The sequence below is a fragment of the Babylonia areolata genome, chromosome 10 (assembly GCF_041734735.1).
Source record: "Babylonia areolata isolate BAREFJ2019XMU chromosome 10, ASM4173473v1, whole genome shotgun sequence".
NCBI lineage: Eukaryota > Metazoa > Mollusca > Gastropoda > Neogastropoda > Buccinidae > Babylonia > Babylonia areolata.
This window is the reverse complement of record NC_134885.1, coordinates 18,863,908-18,886,940: the sequence shown is the minus strand read 5'-3', so window position 1 is coordinate 18,886,940 and position 23,033 is coordinate 18,863,908. Positions and strand designations below refer to the sequence as shown.

Below are 23,033 nucleotides of genomic sequence, written 5' to 3'. Positions count from 1 at the left end.
GGCTGGTTGTTCGTGATTCCAAAGGTCTCGGGAGGGTGGAGACCATCCTTGGACTAGACCCCCCTCAACAAATTCCTCCCCAAAATCAAATTCAAGATGGACACACAGGCACAGATTCGGGAGACCATTCAACAGGGCGATTGGGTTACCTCTATCGATCTGAAAGATGCTTATTTTCATATCCTCATCCATCCGGCATCCCGTTGGTACCCAAGGTTCATGTGGAGGGACAAGGTGTTCCAGTTCTTGGCCCTCCCATTTGGTCTGTCCCATGCCCCTTTCCTGTTTACCAAGGTGGTGCGGGAATTGGTGCCCATCGTCCGGTCGGAATCCATTCGCCTCTGTGTGTACCTGGACGACTGGCTTATCCTGGCCCAGTCGCAGGCACTGAGGGCACTTGGGTTACGGTGGTCCCAGAGCACTCAGCCATGGGATACCCAGATATGTCTGGGCAAGTGGTTCCTTGAGGTGACATCAGAGTGGTTAACCACCCCTCTTCGGACACAGGGGTTGCCCATAGCCCCACCTACTCTTCAGGTGGCACACTTCACAGACGCCTCCTCCCTGGGCTGGGGAGCCCACATGGACTCACTCCATGCAGCAGGGACTTGGTCCCCGGAGGAGCGCCTATGCCACATCAATCTTCTGGAACTGGAGGCAGTTCGCAGGGCTCTCCTGCACTTCATGGGGGAGGCCACTGGCAAGACCATCCGCTTGTTCACGGACAATATGACGGTCGCATGTTACGTGAACAAAGGGGGGGGGGGGGGGGGCGCACTCGGCAGACCTCTCCCTGCGGACCGAGGCTCTCCTCCGTTGGTGCCACAGCAAGGGCATTGCACTTTCAGCGAGACACATAGCAGGAAAAGCCAACATCTTGGCAGATGCTCTCAGCAGGTCCAAGAGTGTCATCCACACAGAGTGGACCCTGGACAAGGACACCCTTCAGGGGGTGTGGGAACGGTGGTTTCGGCAGATGGTGGACCTTTTTGCGACAAAGTTCAACAAGAGACTACCCACTTATGTCTCTCCAGTCACCGACCCAGAAGCGTGGGCAGTGGATGCTCTCTCTCTAGATTAGAGCAGTCTGATTGCCTACGTGTTTCCTCCCATTCCAATTCTGACCAAGGTGATATGGAAAGCCGGATTGGAACGCCCGCAGCTGATTCTCATTGCGCCGAAATGGCCAGCCCAGCCCTGGTTTCTGGACCTTCAGTCCCTGACACATGTTCCACCCCTGGAACTCGAAACCGAACCTCATCTGCTGAGGCAGCCTTGTTCAGGCATTCCTCATTCCAATCCTCAACTGCTCCACCTGCATGCATGGCTGCTGTGCAGTCGGAACTGTCAGCATCACCATTGAAGTCTTCGACCCCTCAGTCGGCCTCTGTGTCGGCTGCGCTTACCCAGGGGGGTACCTCCTCTGATCTCCTCTCCATAGTCACCAAAGCAAGGAGGGAGGGAACTGAGACTTTGTATGACTTTTGCTGGGAGAAATGGTTGCGGTGGTGTACAGCTCAGGACGTTCCCCCAACTGATCCAACGAGCATGCAGCTGGCCAACTTTCTGGCTCACTGCTCCTTGGTTCTCATCCTGTCTGCTGGTTCTGTGCAAGGGTACAGGTCTGCCATCTGTACCACAATCAACAGCTAGGTGGTCCCGCCTTTGAAGCGGATTTCCTGCTCAGAGAGGTGGTGAGGGGCACCTCTCTGAAGGAAGCTAGAAACCCCAGAAGAGTGCCCCTCTGGGACTTGTTCCTGGTGCTGGATTTCATTCAAAAACAACCCTTCGAGCCATTGGGGACTATTCATTTTGACTTACTCACCCTCAAGACCACTTTCCTTCTGTTGCTGGCCACAGGCCGTTGTAGAAGCGAGATTCATGGTCTTAGTGGAATGCCACAAGATCTGGTTTTCCACAGAGATGGTTCCATCACTCTTAGTTTCCTTCCAGAGTTCCTGGCTAAGAACCAAGACCCCGAGGTCCCTTCCCCCTCTCTGAGGGTCAGACCTTTGTCTGATATTCTTGCCCAAGATGATGTGGATAGACATCTCTGCCCTGTTCAGTGTCTCAAATACTATTGGGATAGGTCTCGCCATAGGCGTTCTTCTCAGAGGCATCTTCTCATCTCCCTCAATGAGAATTACAAGAAAGACGTCGCTGCAGGCACCATTTCCTGCTGGGTTTCCCAAGTCATTCGTAGAGCCTACTCTTATGCTCACAGGGATATCAGCTGTCTCAATCCCAGAGCACACAAAGTGCGGGCCATAGCTACTTCAGCTGCTTTCCAGCACTCAGTGCCACTGCAGCATGTCTTGGAGGCAGCCTCCTGGCGGTCTGAGAATCCCTTCATCAACTTCTACCTCAGGGATTTCTGTATGACCAAGGCTGACGGTTCAAAGAGGATTTCCTTTGTCGCGGCTAACACTGCCGTCTCGGTTACAAGGGCTCCCCATACGAACCAGTAGGTGTTGCCCTCCTTCATTTGCTTTAAATTCTGCATCAGTTTGACATGGTACAGTATATGACACCAAAAGGAGGAGTTTGTATTATACTCCATGTTTGGTGTTACATATACTTACCATGTCAAACTCGAATGCCCGCCCGTCCATCCCCACGTCTCCGCCGTGGTTCTCATGGGGCATTTTTTTCGATGGCCATGGAATGATTCAGCGCTTATAGCTTTTAGAGGTGTTTGATTGGCTAAGAACAGACTGGGCAAGACGTCTCATCTTTTCACTGTTAGCCGTGCGAAATTTGGCCAAGCAGAGCAAACCGATAGGCCTAATTTGCATCAGTTTGATGACATGGTAAGTATATGTATCACCAAACATGGAGTACAATACAAACTCCTCCTATTGGTAGCTTTAACTGTGCTAAGATCTCCCTGACTGTTATAATGACTTAGAAACGCTGTACATCAGGAATGTAGTTTTCCTAAAGACTTGATTGGCTGACTGGAGTATGTCAACAACTCATTATCTGTGCAGGCAAGCAAAATGGCAACGACATCCCAGCCAAGTGTGTGTAAAACTATGGGCCAGTGACAGGTTTTGGCCACTGCTCAATGAAAATTAGAATGAATGCTTGAAGAAGACGAAGATAAACTGCAGTCTGACGATTAATTGGAAGAAGAGGATGAGGAATACTAGCCTTTCTCTTCACCCAGGGAGGAGAACAGAGTTCGACCTTGCTAGCAGACAGCATTTAGTGGTTCGATATAAAACATATTGTGGGAAGAAAGACAAATTAAGTATTAAAAATTTAAAAAATATATATATATATAAAAAAAAGAGAAAAGAAAAAGATTAGAATGTACATATGATACATATATATTCACTTATTCTCATTTCTATGCACAAACCTTGTTGTTTGTATGGTGTATTCTTGCTTATCAATTGAGATTGTATTCATTTACATAAATCATTGAAAGTATGCTTGTCTGTATGTTAAACGTTATGTTATTTCCTTCTCTGCGTATGTCAGCAAAATAGTAAGGGACGAATAGGGTGTGAGAGACGAATGAAAGAGACAGACAGGCAAACTGATAGAAAATACACTAGAACAAAAAAATAAAATAAAATAAAAGAAGCAAACATTCAATGAAAACTAACATCTTGCATGCACGTATACTGTCCATTAATAGAGAAGCAAACAGACAAAACTGTGAGTGAATGGATGAGTAGTGATGTAAACAACAACAACAACAAAAAACAACAACAAAAAAACAACTGGAAATGAGTCGCTTGCATACTGGAAAAACGACACCATGTATTATACTGGAAAAAAAAAGAAGAAAAAGAATGATTCTAAGTTTTGTACACATAATTGTATGATTTGTACGGCTTTCTTCCATATTATTGTGGTTTTTTTGTTGTTGTTGTTGTTGTTTTTTTACATGCCCAAAATCAGTAAATGAAAAGTTGTATGCCCCCCCACACCCCCTCACCTCCCCCGTCCCCCCCAAAAAAAATGTGGGGCAGGTATCGGATTACAGTATGCAGAGTGAATCGGGTGGGACACAAGAGGAAAGGGAGGGGCGTGGTGGTGTGCCAGTTTTCAGATCAGTGGGTTTGACAGTGGGCTGATGATTCTGATCAAGACATTTCTTTGTTGGGGATGGTGTGTATGTGTATGTCAGTGTGTGTGGTGTATTTGTTCGTCTGATGAAAAATTGTTGTGGGTCAAAGATTCATTTCATCACAAGAAAACTTTTTTCTGTATTGTCCATTTATTTTTCTTTGAAAAAAACCCAAACTTTTAGTTTTACCAGCGTCAGTTAAGAACATATTCCAGAATTTTTTTCTGTACCTACCTGTTTTTTAGGAAAATTCCCCAGCAAGTTGGATTAAGTTAGTTGCCTAATCCCTTGGCAAGCTAAGGGTTAAGGTGTAGAAAGCTTTGTTTAATTTCTTTGTGATATTTCATCACTCTTTTAGTTTCACCCATTGCTCCTTTTGAATCTGATTAGATGCGTCCCCCTTTGGGCTGAAGTGCAGAAAGAATAGTTGTATTAAAGTCAGTCTGTGTGTCTTCATTAAAATGATACAAAATCTGATGCAGTCAAGAATGGGAAAACTGGGATGATGAATTGATGAAAAGGTAATATTCCATTTAAAGAATAAACCAATCAAATTTATTCCCATTGTCTAAAGAAAATGGCGGTGTTGTATTTCAGCATTCTGGCGCCTAGTTCTGTGTTTGAGCATCGTCTATGAGCTGTTCATGGTGTTCCTGCTGTTTCAGGTATGTTTGTCAGTGGAACTTTTTTTCTGCACCTTTTAAATCTGCCAGCTCTGAGTCTGATAAGTAAGAAGAAACTGAAAATGAAATTTCACCCAGTTCTTTGTAAGAATGTCTTCCTTGACTAAAAATAAAATAATTGAAATTAACAGATGATACATATTTTGATAACTTAATAATTTGTAAGTATAACCCCCCTCCCAAAAATGTTTTTGGATAACTTGATAATTTGTAAGTAAAAGACCCCCCAAAACAAGTTCAGTAAAATTGGTATTTGTGATAGAAATAGACAAAACCAAGTTACAATTTTTATCCTTTAAAAAAAAAGAAAAAAAGAATTTTTAAGTTATTTTCAGTCTTTTTATTTTTTCTTTCTTGGTTTCCTTCTTTCTTTTTTACATTTGTTATAGGAGAAAGGAATCAGTCATCATTAAACAAACTTTAGATTGGATTATTTTCTGGTTTATTGGGAAATATTTGGTTTGTTGCTGTCTGCAGAATGTTCGAGATGCGCGACTGCTTCTGAAGCACTTTGATGGTAACCTTGGCAAAGAACTACCAGAGAAGGACTATGGGGGCAACTGCCTGATCTATGATGCTAACCACACCAACCCATGGCACAATGTAGAGGTACAGTGGCTTATTCAGGGTCGTCACAATCCATTTACTGTCTACTCAGATGCTTATCAATCCATTTACACGTGTGTGTATTTATGTGATTATGTTTGTGTGTGTGTGTGTGTGTGTGTACATGTGTTCAAACTGTCTGTGTATGTGCACCTGGGTGTAATATAGATGGTATCGTGTGTACTGCCCTTGTGTTTTAGATGTATTAAGTGTTGTTAAGGAAAGCCGCAGCTAGATCAGTTTAGCATGGAGAGGGATGGGCTCCGCCATGCTTTTCTGCCCAAGACTCACCGCATGAATGACGACCACTATACCGGCTCGGTCGTCGCCCAGGTCAACAAGGACCGCGCCTTCCATTGCAAACCAGGGTGGAGGTGACAAATGTGCTACTGGTGGACCACACAACAACAAGCTCCGGGCCAGGAACAACATCTCTATTGGCACGTGGAATGTCAGAACACTAAGGACGCCAGGAAAATTGGAAGAACTGACACATGCAATGAACAAATATCGCTGGCACATCCTAGGACTCTGTGAAACACGATGGAAAAACATCGGTGAAATACCCACACTTGAAGGCCACAGACTATTTTACAGTGGTAGAGAGGACAAACACGAACATGGAGTAGGGTTCCTGATCCACAAAGACATTGTTAACACTGTCATGGGCTGCCGACCAATATCCAGCAGGCTCACTACCATCCGCCTGAGGGCATCCCCATTCAACATCACCATCATACAAGCATATGCTCCAACATCTGATCACAGCGATGATGAAGTTGAGGAGTTCTACGAACAACTACAAGAAACCCTTGATCAGACACCAAAGAAAGACATCATAGTAGTACAAGGTGACTGGAACGCCAAGATCGGAGAAGACTCCTACAACACCTGGAAAGGCACATGTGGACGATATGGTAACAACGCTACAAATGAAAGAGGTTTGAGACTCCTGGAATTTGCCTGCTTCAACAACCTGAAGATAACAAACACATTTGGACCACACAAAGCATCCAGAAGATGGACATGGCACAGCCCTGGAGGAGATCACCACAACCAAATAGACTACATCATGGTAAAGAAGCGTTTCCAGTCTAGCGTGAACATTGCCAAGACAAGAAGTTTCCCAGGAGCTGACATTGCAAGTGACCACGACTTGGTAATGATGACCTTCAAACTCCAACTGAAGAAAACAAAGAAACAAAGCTTCTCAAGACTGAAGTTCGACCTGGAAAAATTGAAAGATCCTGAAGTACAAGAGGCATTCCAAGCCATGATTGGTGGGAAATTCGCGCCACTCATCACTCTCGATGCAGATGACGCCGACCTGGATACACTCGTAAGCGACTTCAACGCAGCTGTAACTGAAACAGCCCAAACAACTCTTGGAAAACAACGCATCAAAAAGAAGCCCTGGGTCACGGGCGACATCCTACAGCTGTGTGACAAACGTAGAGACCTGAAAAAGAAAAAGAATGAAGAAGAAGGGGCAAAACAGTACAAAGCAGTTAACACCGAAATCAAGAGAAGCATGAAGAAGGCAAAGGAGAATTGGATTGAAGGAAAATGCCAGGACATAGAGGAAAACCTGACAAGAAACAACAGCAAGAAAGCCTACCAAGTTGTGAAAGAACTTACCAACACAAGGCAAGGTAGAACTATGTCCAACATCCAGACCAAGGATGGAAAATGTCTAACAGAAGAACAAGACATCCTAAAGCGATGGACAGAATACTGCTCAGAGCTATACAACATACAGACCACAGGTGATCCAGCAATACTGAATGTTCCACCAGCCACTGATAACAGTAATCACCCCATACTCCGTGAAGAAATAGAGGCAGCAATAGCATCGCTGAAAAAAGGGAAATCGGCAGGAGTGGACAACATCCCATCAGAACTGGTCCAAGCAGGGGGTGAAGTTATGATAGATGTGCTACTGAAAATCTGCAACAAGATCTGGCAAACAGGGGAATGGCCCACACCGTGGACACAATCACTGATCATCACCCTTCCCAAAAAGGGCAATCTCCAGCCAAGGAGGCAGAAGGAGAGGACGGCAGAAGAAGAGATGGGAAGACAACATCCGGGGGTGGACAGGCTTGACGCTCGGTGACGCCCTGAGGAAATCAGAAAACCGTGAAGAGTGGAGAGGGGTGGTGGTCAGGTCAGCAGCGGTGCCCCAACGGTCTGAACCCAGACTACGGGAGAGGTGAAGTGTTGTTTTACCTTTATGTCAGTTTTTATACATGTACATATTACAATCTTCTTTGTGTCGTTGTAAAGCATATAGTGCTCTGTAGTCACAAGCTGTAAAAATATTCTTCAATAATGATAATAGCATATATTCAGTCAGACATTTCTCAATCCATTTAGTAAATTTACACAAATACTTCCCAGTCCGTTAGGTATTTACACATGCAATTCTTAATTCTCAGGCAATTTTATATGTTTTTTACGCATACACTTCTCAGTCCCTTAGGTATTCACATGGACACTTCTTAATATGTTGGTTGTTTGCTCAGACTCTTCTCAGTCCAGCAGATACTCAGACACTTCTTAGTCGTTTTGGTAATCACTCAGACACTTCTGAATATGTTAGGTATTTACTCAGACACTTCTCAATATGTTAGATATTACTGAGACACTTCTCAGTATGTTGGGTATTTCTTCAGACACTTCTCATCCATTAGGTGTTTACTCAGACACTGCTCAATCCATTTGGTATTTACTCAGACACTTCTTAACTCACTCCGGACAAATAGTTTTCTCCCGTGCTTTCCCCTGCAGACGACCCATTTGTTAGGGTTAGGAAAAAAATCACAAAAAAAACAAAACACAAAGTAACCGAATGAAACTCTCTGTACTTGACCCACTGACTCCTCTTCTCACGTCATGTGTATGCTCACCCCCCTCCCTCTCTTCGCAGACTTCAGAAGCTTAGTCACTGTCAGTACCTTCTTGCTGGTAGCTTTCTTCACTACAGATACTTTATTCAGTGTCTTCATCATCCTTGTCACTGTCGAAACCTTCAGTTTGAAGCATTTCAATTACTTCAGCAGCAGTAAAAAGTCACTGTCATGATCCAGTTTGCTCCAAAAATTTCCACTTGTATCGCCTGCGATGCCATTTTCGATACATATGCAGATTAGCTTGTGGGGTACCAAGGTCAATGGCTGGCCAGCGAGTGCATAGTTACGGAGCCTCACAAAGAAACTTTCCATTCGACCCTTGACACATTTGCAGTGCCCGGTGTAGCTGTGATTTTTATGCTACCCCATGAGGAAAACGTCGAAAAAATTTAAATTGTCGAAACTGCTATAGCGTTCCGTCATCTGGAACGCTACCTTACGTCAGGAACGCTACAGATTTCCATCGTCCGGAGTGAGTTACACCATTTGGTATTTACTCAGGCACCTTTCAGTTTGTTAGGTATTTATTCAGATACTTCTCATCTGTTACTGATCATGTGTTTACTCAGACATTTCTCAGTCCAGTTAGGAGGTGGTAGGCGGGGGTAGTGGGGTTGGGTGGGGTAGTTGTAGCATCTTACTAAAACATTTGTATGGAAGTTCTATACAGGTAAGAGAGAGAGAGACATGGTATGTTTGTGTGTGAGCAGGATGTGTGTGTGTATGCAAGTGTTACTAATTACATTAGTAAATTGAAAAGTCTGAGGTTGAAAGGTGTCCAATACCGTACCATGCTGGTCCATTACACAGTTAGTACTGATGCTTTTTTCTCTGTCCTTTTTGGTCTTGTCACAATGACATGCCGGCCCCTGTTGCAGCAGTAATGTGACACTGGTAGTGAAGCCTTACACAGCATATAAGAGCAGCGGCTGTTGCCACATCTGTTACCTGTTCAACATAAACTTCTTTTTTTTTTTTCTTTTTTAAAATATTAGTGTGAATGATTGCATTAAGAGAGAGTATGAACTGTAGTTTGTTGGGGAAGGAGACAGAGAATGGTCAGCATGAACAGCAGATGTCACCAGATGAATTTATTAACAGATACTTTTGAACATGTACAAATGAATTGTTAATTCACAGGTGCACAATGTTACCATAATCTTTATACAACAGTTTTTGGCTCATGTGTGCTCACAAAGTGAGTGTGTACTAACCTTATTTCTGTTTGTGTGTGTTTGCATGTATTTTATGTGTGTGTGCACATGCATGCATGTGTGCCTGCCTGTGATTTATGTCTGCATTTTCTCAGCAACTGCAAGTAGTAGAAATAACAAACTGGGCATTGTGAAAGATATTTGTAAAAACTAACTTGACACTACTGTTTGAAGATATATTTATGAAACCCATCTAGCCATTACTGCATGCAGATGTTTAAACTGTTTGTTACTTTGTGGATATATGTGTGCATGTGTGTGAATGAGGTAGTTTGTTATTCCACAGTGTGTTTTATTCTATGCATTGTTATCTGTGTGAGTTGTAAAAGAGTATCATATATAGGGCTTGACATTAACATTTACCAGACTGTCCGGGGCAAATAGATCATCGTGTTGAACAATTGGTGCCCTTACTGAACTTGACTGACTGGGCAAGTGATATTTTTCAAGACTAGCATGTTTTTGAAAATTTGGTCATGCTCACAATACTTATCATCAGATATCCTCATCATCTAGCAGATGATGTTTTGAGTGTGACTTTGACAAGTGGCCACCAGAAAAAAACTGACATTGTGCAACTCTTAAAGATGACTTCAGTCCTGATATGGCCCTGTGCGGTTGGATGGACTATAAGCAACAAGAACCAAAGATGACTTGTTGTTGGTTCCTATTTTTGGAGAGCCAGTCAGTGGTAATATTTCTCACAACACTGTTCATCTTCCGCCCATCACACCACACAACTCAGTCCAAATAATGGCACTATGGACTCTAATGTCATTCCACTTCAAGCGAAAAAATGATTATACAAGTGAATCAGCATCCATGGCTGAAGGGACAAAACTGAAACATTGTAACAGCAGAAGACTGTAGATGTACTTAGAAGAGAGAGAATGCAGTTATCAGATGAATTGGCTGAAAGGAATCCTGTGGTTGACAGCTGACCACAGAAACATGCCTAACGCAATGCCGTGTCCAGTGAGAGAGAAAATTGATTTCAATTGTTTTAAGCATAGTTTCTGTGAAACCCAATAAAAACAAACATTAAAGAAAAGAGGCTCACTGCCTCTCTCTCTCTCTCTCTCTCTCTCTCTCTCTCTCTGTGTCTGTGTGTGTGTGTGTGTGTGTGTGTGTGTGTAAATGCATGCACATACACATGTTAGTTTCTGAAAGTCAACTGGCGTAAAATCCATTCAGGTAAGTGAATGTTTCAGTGACTTGCCTATTTGGACAAAGTTAAATGTTGAGCATGCATTTATGAGACAGCTGTGTTGACAATAAACAAATGTTGAAGGCCTTAACTTATCAAAATGGCACTGTGCTGGTTTCTAAAAGCTTGGAAATAACCATCAGTCCAACAGGGTTAGTTGGCTCCTGTTTGACATGGTAAAAGCATTCACCCATACAAGGAGTATAATTCAAACTCCCCATGTCTGTATGAAATATGGTACCCTGGACAGTGTGCATTTTTATTATGTGGTGAACTTATTTCCGTTCCAGGACAAGATGGATGGCTTTGTGCCCACACATTTCTTTGGCTGGTGGCTGAAGGTAATGGTTTATTAAAGAATACATTTTGTCATGTCCTTTTTGTTTTGTTTTCTTTTTTATTTATCTATTTATTTGTTTAAATTTTTTTTTATTATAGAATTTGTGCATGTGCTTAAGATAAAGGGTTGAAAGTCCCACAGCTTCTTATGGTAATAAGGACAGTAAATTCATATCCACTGTGTCTAATATGTACTTTAATCTTCCTTGACTGAAGTCAGGTTCCCATTCACACCTGGGTGGAGTGAGGAAAATTGGAGTAAAGTGCTTTCCCCAATTTGGCCATGGCACCTCACTTGTGTGCTTATAGAAGCAAAAACATTGAATTTTGTCTTGTAAAGAATGACTGGAATATTCAGCCCTACCTTCCAAATAAGACCTAGGGATCGTTTAGTACAGAATAGATTTTTATTAATTCATATGAATGATATTGGTATCGAGAAATGCTTTTGTTTGACAAACAGTTAAATCTGATTTACAAACATCAGAAACAAATAAGAGAAAATATCTATAAAGTTTAACTAATAATTTATGCATTCACATTGAACTATTTTTTGTTTCTGTTTGTCTGCATTTTCTTCCAGACCTCTCTGTGTTAGTTGAAAGTTTGTGCATTCTATGTTGTGAATCATGTGTATGACTGGAATGAAACAATTATTGGAGACAGCGGAACAGCTTCTGTATGTTCAGTATATTGCTTGCACAAGTTGATAACAATCATGTGTCCTGGGTATAACTAGATATTTGACGATACATGCTGCATATTCAGTGTTCAGACATTGATACTTAATGGTTGTGTTGTATTGAGTTGTTCAGTTTTCAGATTCTGATACTTAATGGTTATGTTGCATTGAGTTGTACAGTTTTCAGATTCTGATACTTAATGGTTGTGTTGTATTGAGTTGTTCAGTTTTCAGATTCTGATACTTAATGGTTATGTTGCATTGAGTTGTTCAGTTTTCAGATTCTGATACTTAATGGTTGTGTTGTATTGAGTTGTTCAGTTTTCAGATTCTGATACTTAATGGTTATGTTGCATTGAGTTGTTCAGTTTTCAGATTCTGATACTTAATGGTTATGTTGGATTGAGTTGTTCAGTTTTCAGATTCTGATAATTAATGGTTGTGATGTATTGAGTTGTTCAGGGTTCAGATCTTGATAATTATTGATTATCTTGTATTGAGGTGTTCAGTTTTCAGACATTGATGCAAGGTAGTTGTCTGGCCATTTTGACAGTCTGTACATGTTGCTGCTAAGATGTGCGTGTGTGATTGTCAGCTTGTTGATACAGACTGTTGTTGGTGAACATGAAGCACTGACATGATTGAGCCAGTTGTGCAGTGGTTGTTGCTGCTCTTCTTCAGACGCTGATTCTCCGAGACTGGTGGCTGTGCATGGTGCTGAGCATCATGTTTGAGGTGTTGGAGTACACCCTGGAGCACCAGCTGCCCAACTTCAGCGAGTGCTGGTGGGACCATGTGAGTGTTGTCTTCATCTTTCTCACCATGCTGTTCACAGAGGGGAGTTACCCTTTGACTGTTGAACCTTGATGAACTGATATTGTGGCATGAACATAATGCAACTTCAACTGTTTCTTGTGTACCTTTAAGTGGGGTAGGTTTATTTTGCTGAACAAAAACAGTGCAGTCCGAAGGGGAAGGAGTCCAAACAAAGAGTGATGACCAGCATCCTGACCTGTAACCCCAACTTTATCTCAGGCAACAGCCCTTCACTGTGAAGAATATTTGTTTGCAGCAGTCAGGTAGTTAAACTGATATTGTTCTTCATGATTCATGGACATGCTTCTGTTGGATACCAGATTGACTGTTGTTGTTTTTTTCTGTCCCCCCTACCCCTACCCCCCATCCCTTTTTTGTATGATTTGGAAAAGGTGGATGAATCAGAGAGTGTCAGAATGCAAGATTCTTTTTATTCTTTATTTTTTCTTATATGAGAAATATGTGTTGCTTTGGATACAAGAAAGCTTACTTCTGAAATATTAATTTTCCCAGGGATTGACAATTTGCTGCTGTACGCTGTCATCCTTTTGGGGCTCATGTGTGTGTGTTTACAGGAATGACACATGAGCCACGAAGGCATTGCATCTTGTTTTTCCCACTTTGTGGTGTAGTTTTGATTTGCAATGTTGTGCTTCTTTAAAAGAGGAGTTCTTAAAAACATAAAATTGAGTTATATATATATATATATATGTGTGTGTGTGTGTGTGTGTGTGTGTGTGTGTAATTTTTTTTCCAAGATATATACAAATTGAAATATAAAAAAGAAGTACGATCAGACTCATTCTTTCCCAAACAGAAATATTGTGGTGATAAGAATAATCCTTCATCTTTGGCTAACTGTACTTAATCATTTTAATGCATTGAACTATTACACAAAACTACTAAGAGGTATATGCTTCCTCAGCTGATTTTTTAATATTATTTTTTAGCTAATAGTGGTAGTGTTTGTCTTTAGTGTTTTTTAAAGAGTGGTGTTTGCTCACTAAAATTAATATTTTCATTTCCTTATCAAGAATGTTTGTTCATTTATGTTTTGTTGACTTGTTTTGCAGTGGATAATGGATGCCATTGTATGCAATGGGCTTGGAATTTACCTTGGCATGAAGACATTGAATTACCTGTCCATGAAGCCTTACCACTGGAGGGGCATGTGGAACATACACTCTTATGGGTGAGCTTGTTATGCAACATTCTGCACTCACCATAAGATCTGTTGTTGGATTTAAAACAATTTATGATTCATTGCTTTAAATATTGATGAACGTAGAGAATTTGTTGCTTTATATTTTTGTTCTGCCCCATTCTCATTCTGAGACCCCCTGATACAAAGCCACACCTGGGTTTGTCTGCCTCACTCTCAACATGGAACTACTGATGTTAGGTCATGAGGAGACTACATAGTTGAGGAGACCCTGTACCACTTCTGAGTCACCTTGGTGGTGGTCTGCTGTGCTTGTTCTGATACAGTATACACAAGACACCACCTTCCAAGCCCCTAATGGATGACAATAATTGTTAAGTCACGGAGCCAAAATGATGAAGATAATGGTGCCACTAGGGAGGACCTTAGTCCAGTGTCAGCCAGGTCAGAGATATGCTGACACCTGTGTTGGTCAGGAAATTTGAGCAACACTCCCAAAGAAGCTTCACTGACTGTGTGGTCCCAGTCTTCCCATTGAAGCCCATATCACACTCAGTTCTGGACAGGAGGTGGCCATAGGCGAAAAAATCGCCCTCCCACCTCTGCCAGGGTTGAACCTGCATCCTCCAAGTCATAAGTCTGCAATAAGTGCAGTGTTTGCTTTAAGATACTTGAAGAGATCAGGCTGTATGGTCAGTAGAGCATGATAATCAGGTTAAGTTAAAGGTCCCGTAGCCTTTTATGGCCATTGAGGCAGGGAATTGATATCCATTGTGTCTAGGGCTCAGTATAAAAATAGAAAGACAGGGCCCAATCCTCTCCTTCCACTATGGGACCTAAAACATTTTTTCATTTTTAAAGAAATAAAATGTCAGTCTGTGCTTTTGTCTGTTTCAGCGGTCGACTGAGGCGCCTGGCAGCGCAGTTCACTCCGTACCGGTGGACTGATTTTGACTGGCGACCCATGTCCAGCCTCAAGCGATGGATGGCCATGCTTGGAGTCATTGCCATTGTCAGTTTTTCTGTCTGTTCGTTTGTGTGTGTGTGTGTGAGGGTGTGTGTGTGTGTGTGTGTGTGTTTGAGGGTATGTTTGTATGTGCATATGTGAGGGTGAGTGTCTTTTTTGTGTGTGCTGATGTATGTGTTAGTGTGAGTGTTTGTGAGGGTGAGAGTGTATGTTTGTGTGTGTGTGCTGATGTGTGTGTGAGGTTGAGCATGTTTGTGTATGTGATGATGTGCATGTGTCTGAGGGTGTGTGTGTGAATGAGAGAGAGTGTGTGTGTGAGGGTGTGTATATGATTGTATGTGTGTGTGTGTGTGTGTTTAAAGTGTGTATGTGTGTGTGAATTCATATGTGCCTACTGCTGCAGTTTGTTAGTAGCAGCTACAGGAAACACTTGCTGATTTTTTGATGCACATTTAGGGTTTTGTTTCTCACTTTGTGAAGTTTATATCAGGCAGTTGATGTGCAGTCGCATGTTCTGCCTGTACAATTGAATATTAGCAGTACAAGCTTATCAGTTTCAAACATCTTTCAATCTATGATAAGTTTGAAACAACATTGAAAATGACATAGAGAATTTGCACACATTCACACACACATCCACTCTCATTTAGTAAAATACAAGATTGATATATTAAATATTTTGATTTATAGATAAAACAAAGAGTATGGGAAAGAAAAAAAAACTTAAAAAAAAAATTGAAGCAAGTTAATTGGAATTCATTTGTGAAGTTATATAGACAGCTTACAGCATGTCAAAATGTGTCAAAGCAAACATTGATTCAGTTGCACAAAATAGTGACTTATTGTGTTGCTTTTTTCATTGATCTGGGTTGATCATTTCAGTACAAGGCTTAAGCCCTGCCTGCCTATGCTGAGCCCCAGACACAGTAAATGTGAATTCACTGCCTTAATTACCATAAAAGGCTTCAGGACATATAACCTTTCAACCTAAACATATCAACCTAAATGTAACCATGGAATGTTGTATAGCTGCTACAGGACCTTAAACTTTTAACCTAATGTAACTATGGAATGTTGTATAGATGGTCTTCCTAGTAAAAAAACAAACAAAAACAAAACAAAAAAAAACATATAGGATGTTTTCACACTTGCAGTTTCTTCTTGCGGAGCTGAACACGTTTTACCTGAAGTTTGTGCTGTGGATACCACCTGAGCACTGCTTGTGCCTTGGGCGGCTGGTGCTTTTCCTCTTCATGGGGGCTGCGGCTATGCGGGAGACATTCCAGTATCTGGATGATCCGTAAGCTGTGTGGGCGGTGGGGTGGGAGAGTGCATTTTTATGTATTATATATCTGGCAATGTGTTTGTGTGTGTGTGTGTGCATCTTAAGAATTCTTATGTCCAGAGTGATGATTGAGTATGTTAGGCCTGAAGATGCATTGTTATGATTTATCAAAGCTGAAAAATAGTAATGAAGACAGGGAAAGTTTTAAATTTTGATAGATCTGTCTATGTTGAGATCATAAACAGTAAAATGCTGGATAATGTGGGCTGCTCTGTTTCTGGCATAATTTTTGTTTTTATTAGAAAAGAACTTTTTTGATGGTAAGCAAAAGACACAATTTGGATTGTTATGTACTGATAACCACCCATTCCCGTCTCCAGCCAGCCCCCTCCACTCCTGGTGTTTTCAGTTTTTTTTGTTGCTGATCAGCAGGATTCACACATGAGCCATAAAGAATGTGCCTATTGCTTTTTTTTTTTTTTTTGCTTTAAATTTTTATATTTTTATTTTTTATAATTTCTTGTTTTCTTTTAATTTTTTTAACAATGTTCATATTACAATAAAAGTGCTAAAAGAAGATCCTTTTTTCAGAAACTGCAAGAAGTTTGGCCGGCAGTCCTGGCTCATCGCTGCTATCATCATCACAGAATTCCTGATTGTGCTCAAGTTCGATTGGCGAACAGTAACCAAACCAATCCCTCAGCCCATTGCCTTTGTGTGGGTTGTGGGGCTTGGCAGTCTCCTGGTGTGGACGATAGTAAAGTTCTACATCCTGAGGGATGTCAAGAATGATGTGCCCTCAGTGAATGGGTCAGTTGTGTCTTCTTGTTTGTGTTGAGAAAAATTCATTCACATTTTTGGTGGGTACATGTGAAAGCACTATCATCTGCTTTGTGGAAATCCAAATCTTTACAGTTGCAAAATGTCTCTAAATTTTTTTTTTAACTACCATGCTAGCATAATGTGCCGGCCTGTTTAATTATGTTCTTGTATATACACAGAAGACAATCAAATGCACTTTAAAGGTATTGTTACCTATGTCAGCATGTATAAGTTGGATTTTGGAAACACAAACATAGACAAATGAAAATTTTCCTGGAAAAGGCCACACTTTTGCTGCATAACATCATTGAAGTAAACATGTAATTAGCCCACAAACGCTTAAGAAATCTCAGATTCAGGCTTTCCTGAATGTGTACAGAATGGAAGCGATTGTGACTATTCTGAACACTCATTTGATCTTTCTCAACATTCAGCAACTTGTTTTGGAGTATGCTCCATGAGATGCAGATAATGATTTCTTATGGCAAAATGTTCTGTATGTATCAAAGCCATCATTGATTTGCATCGAGGAGACTGGCAGGAAAGTAAAAAGCTAAATTGGCACTGTATTTCGCCACAGTTCACAATACTGCCAGCAACAATGCCTTTTTGTAAATGCACCCAATTTCGTTTCTGGTTAGTACAAGTTTTGATTTTTTTTCACAATGTTTTTTTTTATCAATATCAAATTGCAAGGCAACAACAGCAATGATTTTATTTACATTTTTCAAAACTTAAACTGAAACCGTAATTGTTTTGCAGGAGATTAAGAGGAATCTACAACAAAAAAAGTCAAGTGTCCGACTTGCTGCCTTCAAAACTGTGTGCATCAACAATGACTGATAGGAAATCTATATCTTGTAACTAAATAATAGTAGATTTTATGACATTGTTGTGCATTTGAGGTCAGTGTTTAGCCCTGGGGCTGTGTCACAGCTTGTGACTTGTCTACAGACATTGGGGAGGTCCGGGTTATACTGAAGTAACAAGCAGTGATTGGAGATATAACTTAAATGCTTTCCATTCTTCAGATCACAAAGGACTTTTGACAGTTAATCTTAGCATGCAGTACACATGTGCATAATGTAATGCAGAATGATGATTTTCTGGTTTGTCTTATCTAATACAAACAGTCATCTTGTTATTTGGATGCTTCAAAAATGTGATGTTTTCTGATTAGGAAGCTGTTTTTCAAAAGGAGACTTAAAGAAGAAAAACGTCACTTAATGATCTCAAAATATGAATGGAGAAGCTAATCCATGTAAGCAATGTAGTAGAAATGCAGGTAAATAAATTTGTGCAGTGGAATAGTGGACATGGTTGTCTTTATCTTTCTTTATTTCTTTTCCCTTCTTTTTTTTTTTTTGCTTTACTACACTTGAGCCATGAGGCCTTGACCTCATGTTAGATGTGCAGCATTTTTTTTTTTTTTATAGAAATAGTCCCTGAAGAAACAGCTTCTATTTGTTTTCAGAAAAACAAACGGCAAAGGATCTGAAAGAAATGGAGGAGTTTGGGCGTCGTCTTCACATCCAGGCATGGAACTTCGATCCCGTTCAAAATCAAACACTCAGTTGAGCAGCAGTAGCAACATGTCCCATTGACGGCATCTGCTGTTTGATCAAGTAACAGCCTGTGGATTTGTTTGTTTGTTTTTCCGAGTTGTATACATTGTTCATTGGGAAAGCCTGCTTGAGGAAATACCCTGTACAAGAAGTATTCCCTTATGAAACTGCTTATATAGAATTGCTGGTGGTGAGTGCTAGTTGGTAAGGACAGCCAGTCCTTGTTGGTGAAGCCAAAAAGCACATAATCATAATGTGATATATTGTGTATATCCCCTCTGTGAGTGTCCATTACTGGCAGAGTGGCCCACTCCACCACTTCCTCAGTGGGTAACTTCTGTGCCTTGGTTGCTGCCTAATTATCCCCCCTCCCCAACACTCGCTTCCACCTCCCACCACCTCTGACTGCCCCCAGATATACAGTATTTTTTTTTAGTTCTTTCAATTATCCCACTCACCACAGGCTGAGCTGTTATGTGTTGGCTTGAGTGAAGTGAAGTGCAGAGGCCTTTTGTGTTTTTTTTTAGATCCATGAGACACACATCCCGCCCCCTGCCGCCCCCACCCTCCCTACCATATTCCGTCTGTCTGACATGGTGTCTGTCATTGTGTCACATAGTGTCCACCACTCTCCACATCATCTGTTGCTTGCCCTCGTTCAGCTGTAGATAGAGCAGTGTCAAAAAGTGATCATTGCTCATGACAGAACTATGGAACTGGCATCACTGAAACCATAATGTGAAACTTGGTCAGAAATAAATAAAGTGTTGTCATGTATAATTTATGATTGGCATGAAGAACAGAAAGTTAGTACATGATACGGATTAGATTATGTTTATTTACCTTTATTTATTGAGGAGAAAATTATCTTTTTTCGTGTTAATGGATGACTTGATTTTTAATATAATTGAATATAAAATGCTTTTGCTTCTTGAATCTGGTGAAGCTTAGGTGAATCATTAGTGAAAAAAAAAATCCTCTTTCATCCAACATACCTTCTCTGATGAAGCTTTGCTTTTACTGGCTTTCAAATGCAGACAAACTTTAGTGACAGATGTACAGCAAAAAATATCCTCTCTCCATCTAACATGCCTTCTCTGCAGTCTGTTGAAGCTTTGCTTTTACCCGGTTTTAAATTTAGGCAAATTAAAGTGACACATCTACGCGGATGTACTAATAAAGTAGTGCACTTTTTTTACGCTTAGTTCACTGTTGGTAATTAGTAATGGGTGTAAAAGCTTTGTCAGGCTTGAGGGATACTCAATACATCTTTGGGAAGATAAAGCACAATGTATCTTCTCTTCTGCTTCTTCCTACCAACAACAGGGCTCATCTCCAGCATTACAAGTCCTGCAGTTATGACTGCACATAGTTTCACTTGGTGGTGGTGTGCACCATGTGGGATTGATTGAAAAACAAAAACAAAAACATAACAAGTTACAAAATTATCTGTTAGAAATGGTGTGTTTCAGTCAGTGCTGGTTTTGGATAACTTGCTGGGGAGTTTTAGCTGACGTATTTTTTTGTTTCTTGAACAGCATCAACAACATAACTGGTGGGCAGGGGATGGGGCTGGAGGGGTTTGGGGAGAACTTTGTTGGGGGAGAGGGGGGGAGTTCTTTTGCATTCCTTGTCTACAGCTCCCAATTTTACTCAGGTGTTTAATTCCTCACGGAGGAATCTGTTGTGACAAGAAAGTAATACAACATAATACAATACATTGATAAAGCAGCAGGAAGTTTGCAACAGTATATCACTGATCAGGCATGGGTGGTTCTACTGAAAAGAAGTTGAACAGTAGTCATAAACAAACGCATGATGAGCTTAGAACATGTGTCACTGATCCTTTTTCTGTAGGAGTGACTGCAAATACATGTGGGCTGTCAAGACTACCTGTTATTGGCTTATGAGCATTTGGACAAATTAACATGTTCTGGAAGGTTTTGCTCTCTTTTATGTATTTATATATATTATTTTATACTGCAGATGAGTTTGTTTGTTTTGAAAAGAAGTGAAAGGAATTTTTGTGGAGATAAAAATGTCACAGATTTTGGTCCATTTGGAATAAACTCCCAACTTAAAAAAAACAAAACAAAAAAAACAAAACATTTCAGACCCAACCTTTTAACGGAATGAATCTTGAATATATGAAGCAAATAAGAATTCATTTAAGTGTAAAATGTATACCAGGTGTTTGTCCTGTGAAACTTTATTCAGTTCAGCATAAGAGATGCAGTGCTTGATTCATTATACTACATACCAAGTGGCACACAGACTGTGCCAAACCACACACACAAAAAAAAAAACAACTTAAAGAAAAACAAGATTTGGTACACATCTTAACAGTTGTTATTGTTGGTGTTGTTGATCATGTTTCCATTGTTGTTGTGAATACCTGCAAGGAATTCTTTCTGCTTGTTTTCAGTGATAAACCCAGACTTTGCTTGGTCTGACCGGAGATTAGAAAAGAAAGATAAACCACTCGCGGCAGGCCCCTTCTTACTGTCTATAACAGTGCTGAAGCCGTTTTGGGGCACACACGCAGTGCGGAAGGGTGGGGGTAAATCACCCTCTCCTTCCCCACCTGAAGGAAACTGGTCGGTTCTGACGGTTCAGCTGCAGTAAAGCGAAAGTTAAGTTACGCCTGGAATTTCCCACGTGTAGTAAGATTCGCTGTATACAATGAAAACCGATTCATTTTTGCTTTGGTTTTTAGCACGTTTGCATCTGCTTGAATATAGATAATATAAAAAGAAAATAAAGCAGCTCCCCCCACCACCAACTCCCCCCCCCCCCCCCCCCCCCCCCCCCAGCGCAATGTTGCACATGAGAGAGACAGTTATGAATTATTGAACTGTGTTTTCGTAACGCTACTTTTTCTTCACACTTTCTGGTTTACATCACCATTTCTTAAAAAAAAAAAAAATATATATATATATATATATCAAAACATAAAACACATATTCAGCTCTGTCTCTCTTCTAACATCTGTCTGTACATACATACATGAATACATATATACATAATTTCATATAGATCTATCAGTATGTAAATCTAAATCTATCTATATGTACATAATCATATATATAATTCATATATATACGAACGCTTCATGTTGCCGGAGCAGACCGTTGTATTGTGCTCTATCTCTCTCTCTAAGTCTCTGTCTCTCTCTCTCGGGAGTTTTACATGGCTGTTAAAAGCATCTACGATTCTGTACTTGTATGTGTTCGTGACAAAGGTATTTATTCAGTCTTTTTTCAGTGTCCAAGAGGGGTTAAACAAGGTTGTATGCCAAGCACACAGCTGTTTTCCTTTTTCATCGGTGAATTAGCAGTGGAGTTATCAAAGAAGGGGAGACATGGAATACGAATGATACCTGGCGCAACAGATTTGCTCTTAATGCTATTTGCTGATGATGTTGTTCTCTTGTCTGACACACCCATAGGGTTACAAAATCAATTAAATGCCCTTAAGCAAGAAACAGACAGACTACAACAAACAGTGACTCTTGATAAGACCAATATTATAGTTTTCCGCAATGGAGGTCATCTTTCGACTCGTGAAAAATGGTGCTGTGGTGATAGGGAAATAAAAGTAACCAATACATATAAATATTTAGGAATGTTATTCACAACAAAATTGAGTTTGACATCTGCGTGGGATGAAGCAAACAGAAAAGGGAAAAAAGGTGTAATCCAAATTATAAAATCACTCAGGAGACTGCGTTCGACTGACGCTTTCCTTTCGTTTGGGCGGGGCAAAGGCAGCTCATGAATAGTGAATGCGTGTCGTGGCACAGGCTGCCTGGCTTCAGCAATTTCTGCAAGTGGTTTATCTCTTTTCTAATCTCCGGTCTGACCTAGTGAATGAAGATGAATTCTGCCAGCAGCCTAAGGGTTTCTGTGTAAAAGGTAGAACCAGTTTTTGCTGGTGTCACCATAATCAAATGAGCAGTAAAACATGTTGTAAAAGGGCCTGAAATATCTTTGCACACACACACACACACACACACACACACACGTTCCATTGAAGTCTGGCCCGATTGAAAGAAGATTTCTGCTGATTTGATCAATATGTTATTTTTGTGAACATACTTGTGCTGGGATTGTGAAGAGAACATGGTTGATACATGCTGCAGTTGGATGTTAGAAAGAAAGATAAACTAAAACCATACAAGGTTTTGGTGTGGAAAAAAAAACAGTATGTGAGCTTATGACATATCTTTGTATTTCAACATGCCAGGGTGGTCATCATGCATTTGTGACTTTATTTTATGAGCTGCTCATTCCAGGATATGGGTTCACTGGATCAGCTTCCATTTTGATGCAGTGGCATTTTTAGTTGTGAGGAAATTGTCACAAATGATGCCAGTGGAGTGGCAGTTTCAGTGGTAATATTTGAAATGTTGCTCAAAAGAATTTCACTCTTGCCTATTTTCTGGTAGTGTTTAAAAAAACATCAATCTGTGATTTAGTAGCATTTGTGACAAAAATGGATTCCATAATAGTTAGGATGTATGATTTTGAGGAATAAGCGTAAGCAGTATCAGCAGGATAGAACTTCATTTCTGTGTGCCAGCAAATCAACTCTTAGAGGAGTTGAACGAATGACAGAGTTTGCGGTCATGAGTAGCACTGAAGCATTCTTCTTCCACACATTTTGTCCTTTGAGTGTCCTTTTTCAACAGAC

The 23,033-nt window shown here is 40.8% G+C and overlaps 1 protein-coding gene across 1 annotated transcript in view; it reads left to right on the top strand.

Annotated features, from left to right (window-relative positions):
* The window catches only part of LOC143286857 (phosphatidylserine synthase 2-like), a 35,994-nt gene extending 14,873 nt beyond the window's left edge, over window positions 1–21,121 (top strand). Inside the window, exons 5-13 of the mRNA XM_076594699.1 lie at window positions 4,679–4,746; window positions 5,242–5,373; window positions 10,994–11,044; window positions 12,406–12,519; window positions 13,614–13,732; window positions 14,600–14,714; window positions 15,824–15,969; window positions 16,546–16,764; window positions 18,251–21,121. Coding sequence (XP_076450814.1) covers window positions 4,679–4,746; window positions 5,242–5,373; window positions 10,994–11,044; window positions 12,406–12,519; window positions 13,614–13,732; window positions 14,600–14,714; window positions 15,824–15,969; window positions 16,546–16,764; window positions 18,251–18,380 — 1,094 coding nt within the window. The 3' untranslated portion in view covers window positions 18,381–21,121. The remainder of the gene's footprint in view (window positions 1–4,678; window positions 4,747–5,241; window positions 5,374–10,993; window positions 11,045–12,405; window positions 12,520–13,613; window positions 13,733–14,599; window positions 14,715–15,823; window positions 15,970–16,545; window positions 16,765–18,250) is intronic.
* Window positions 21,122–23,033: the final 1,912 nt, after the last annotated feature.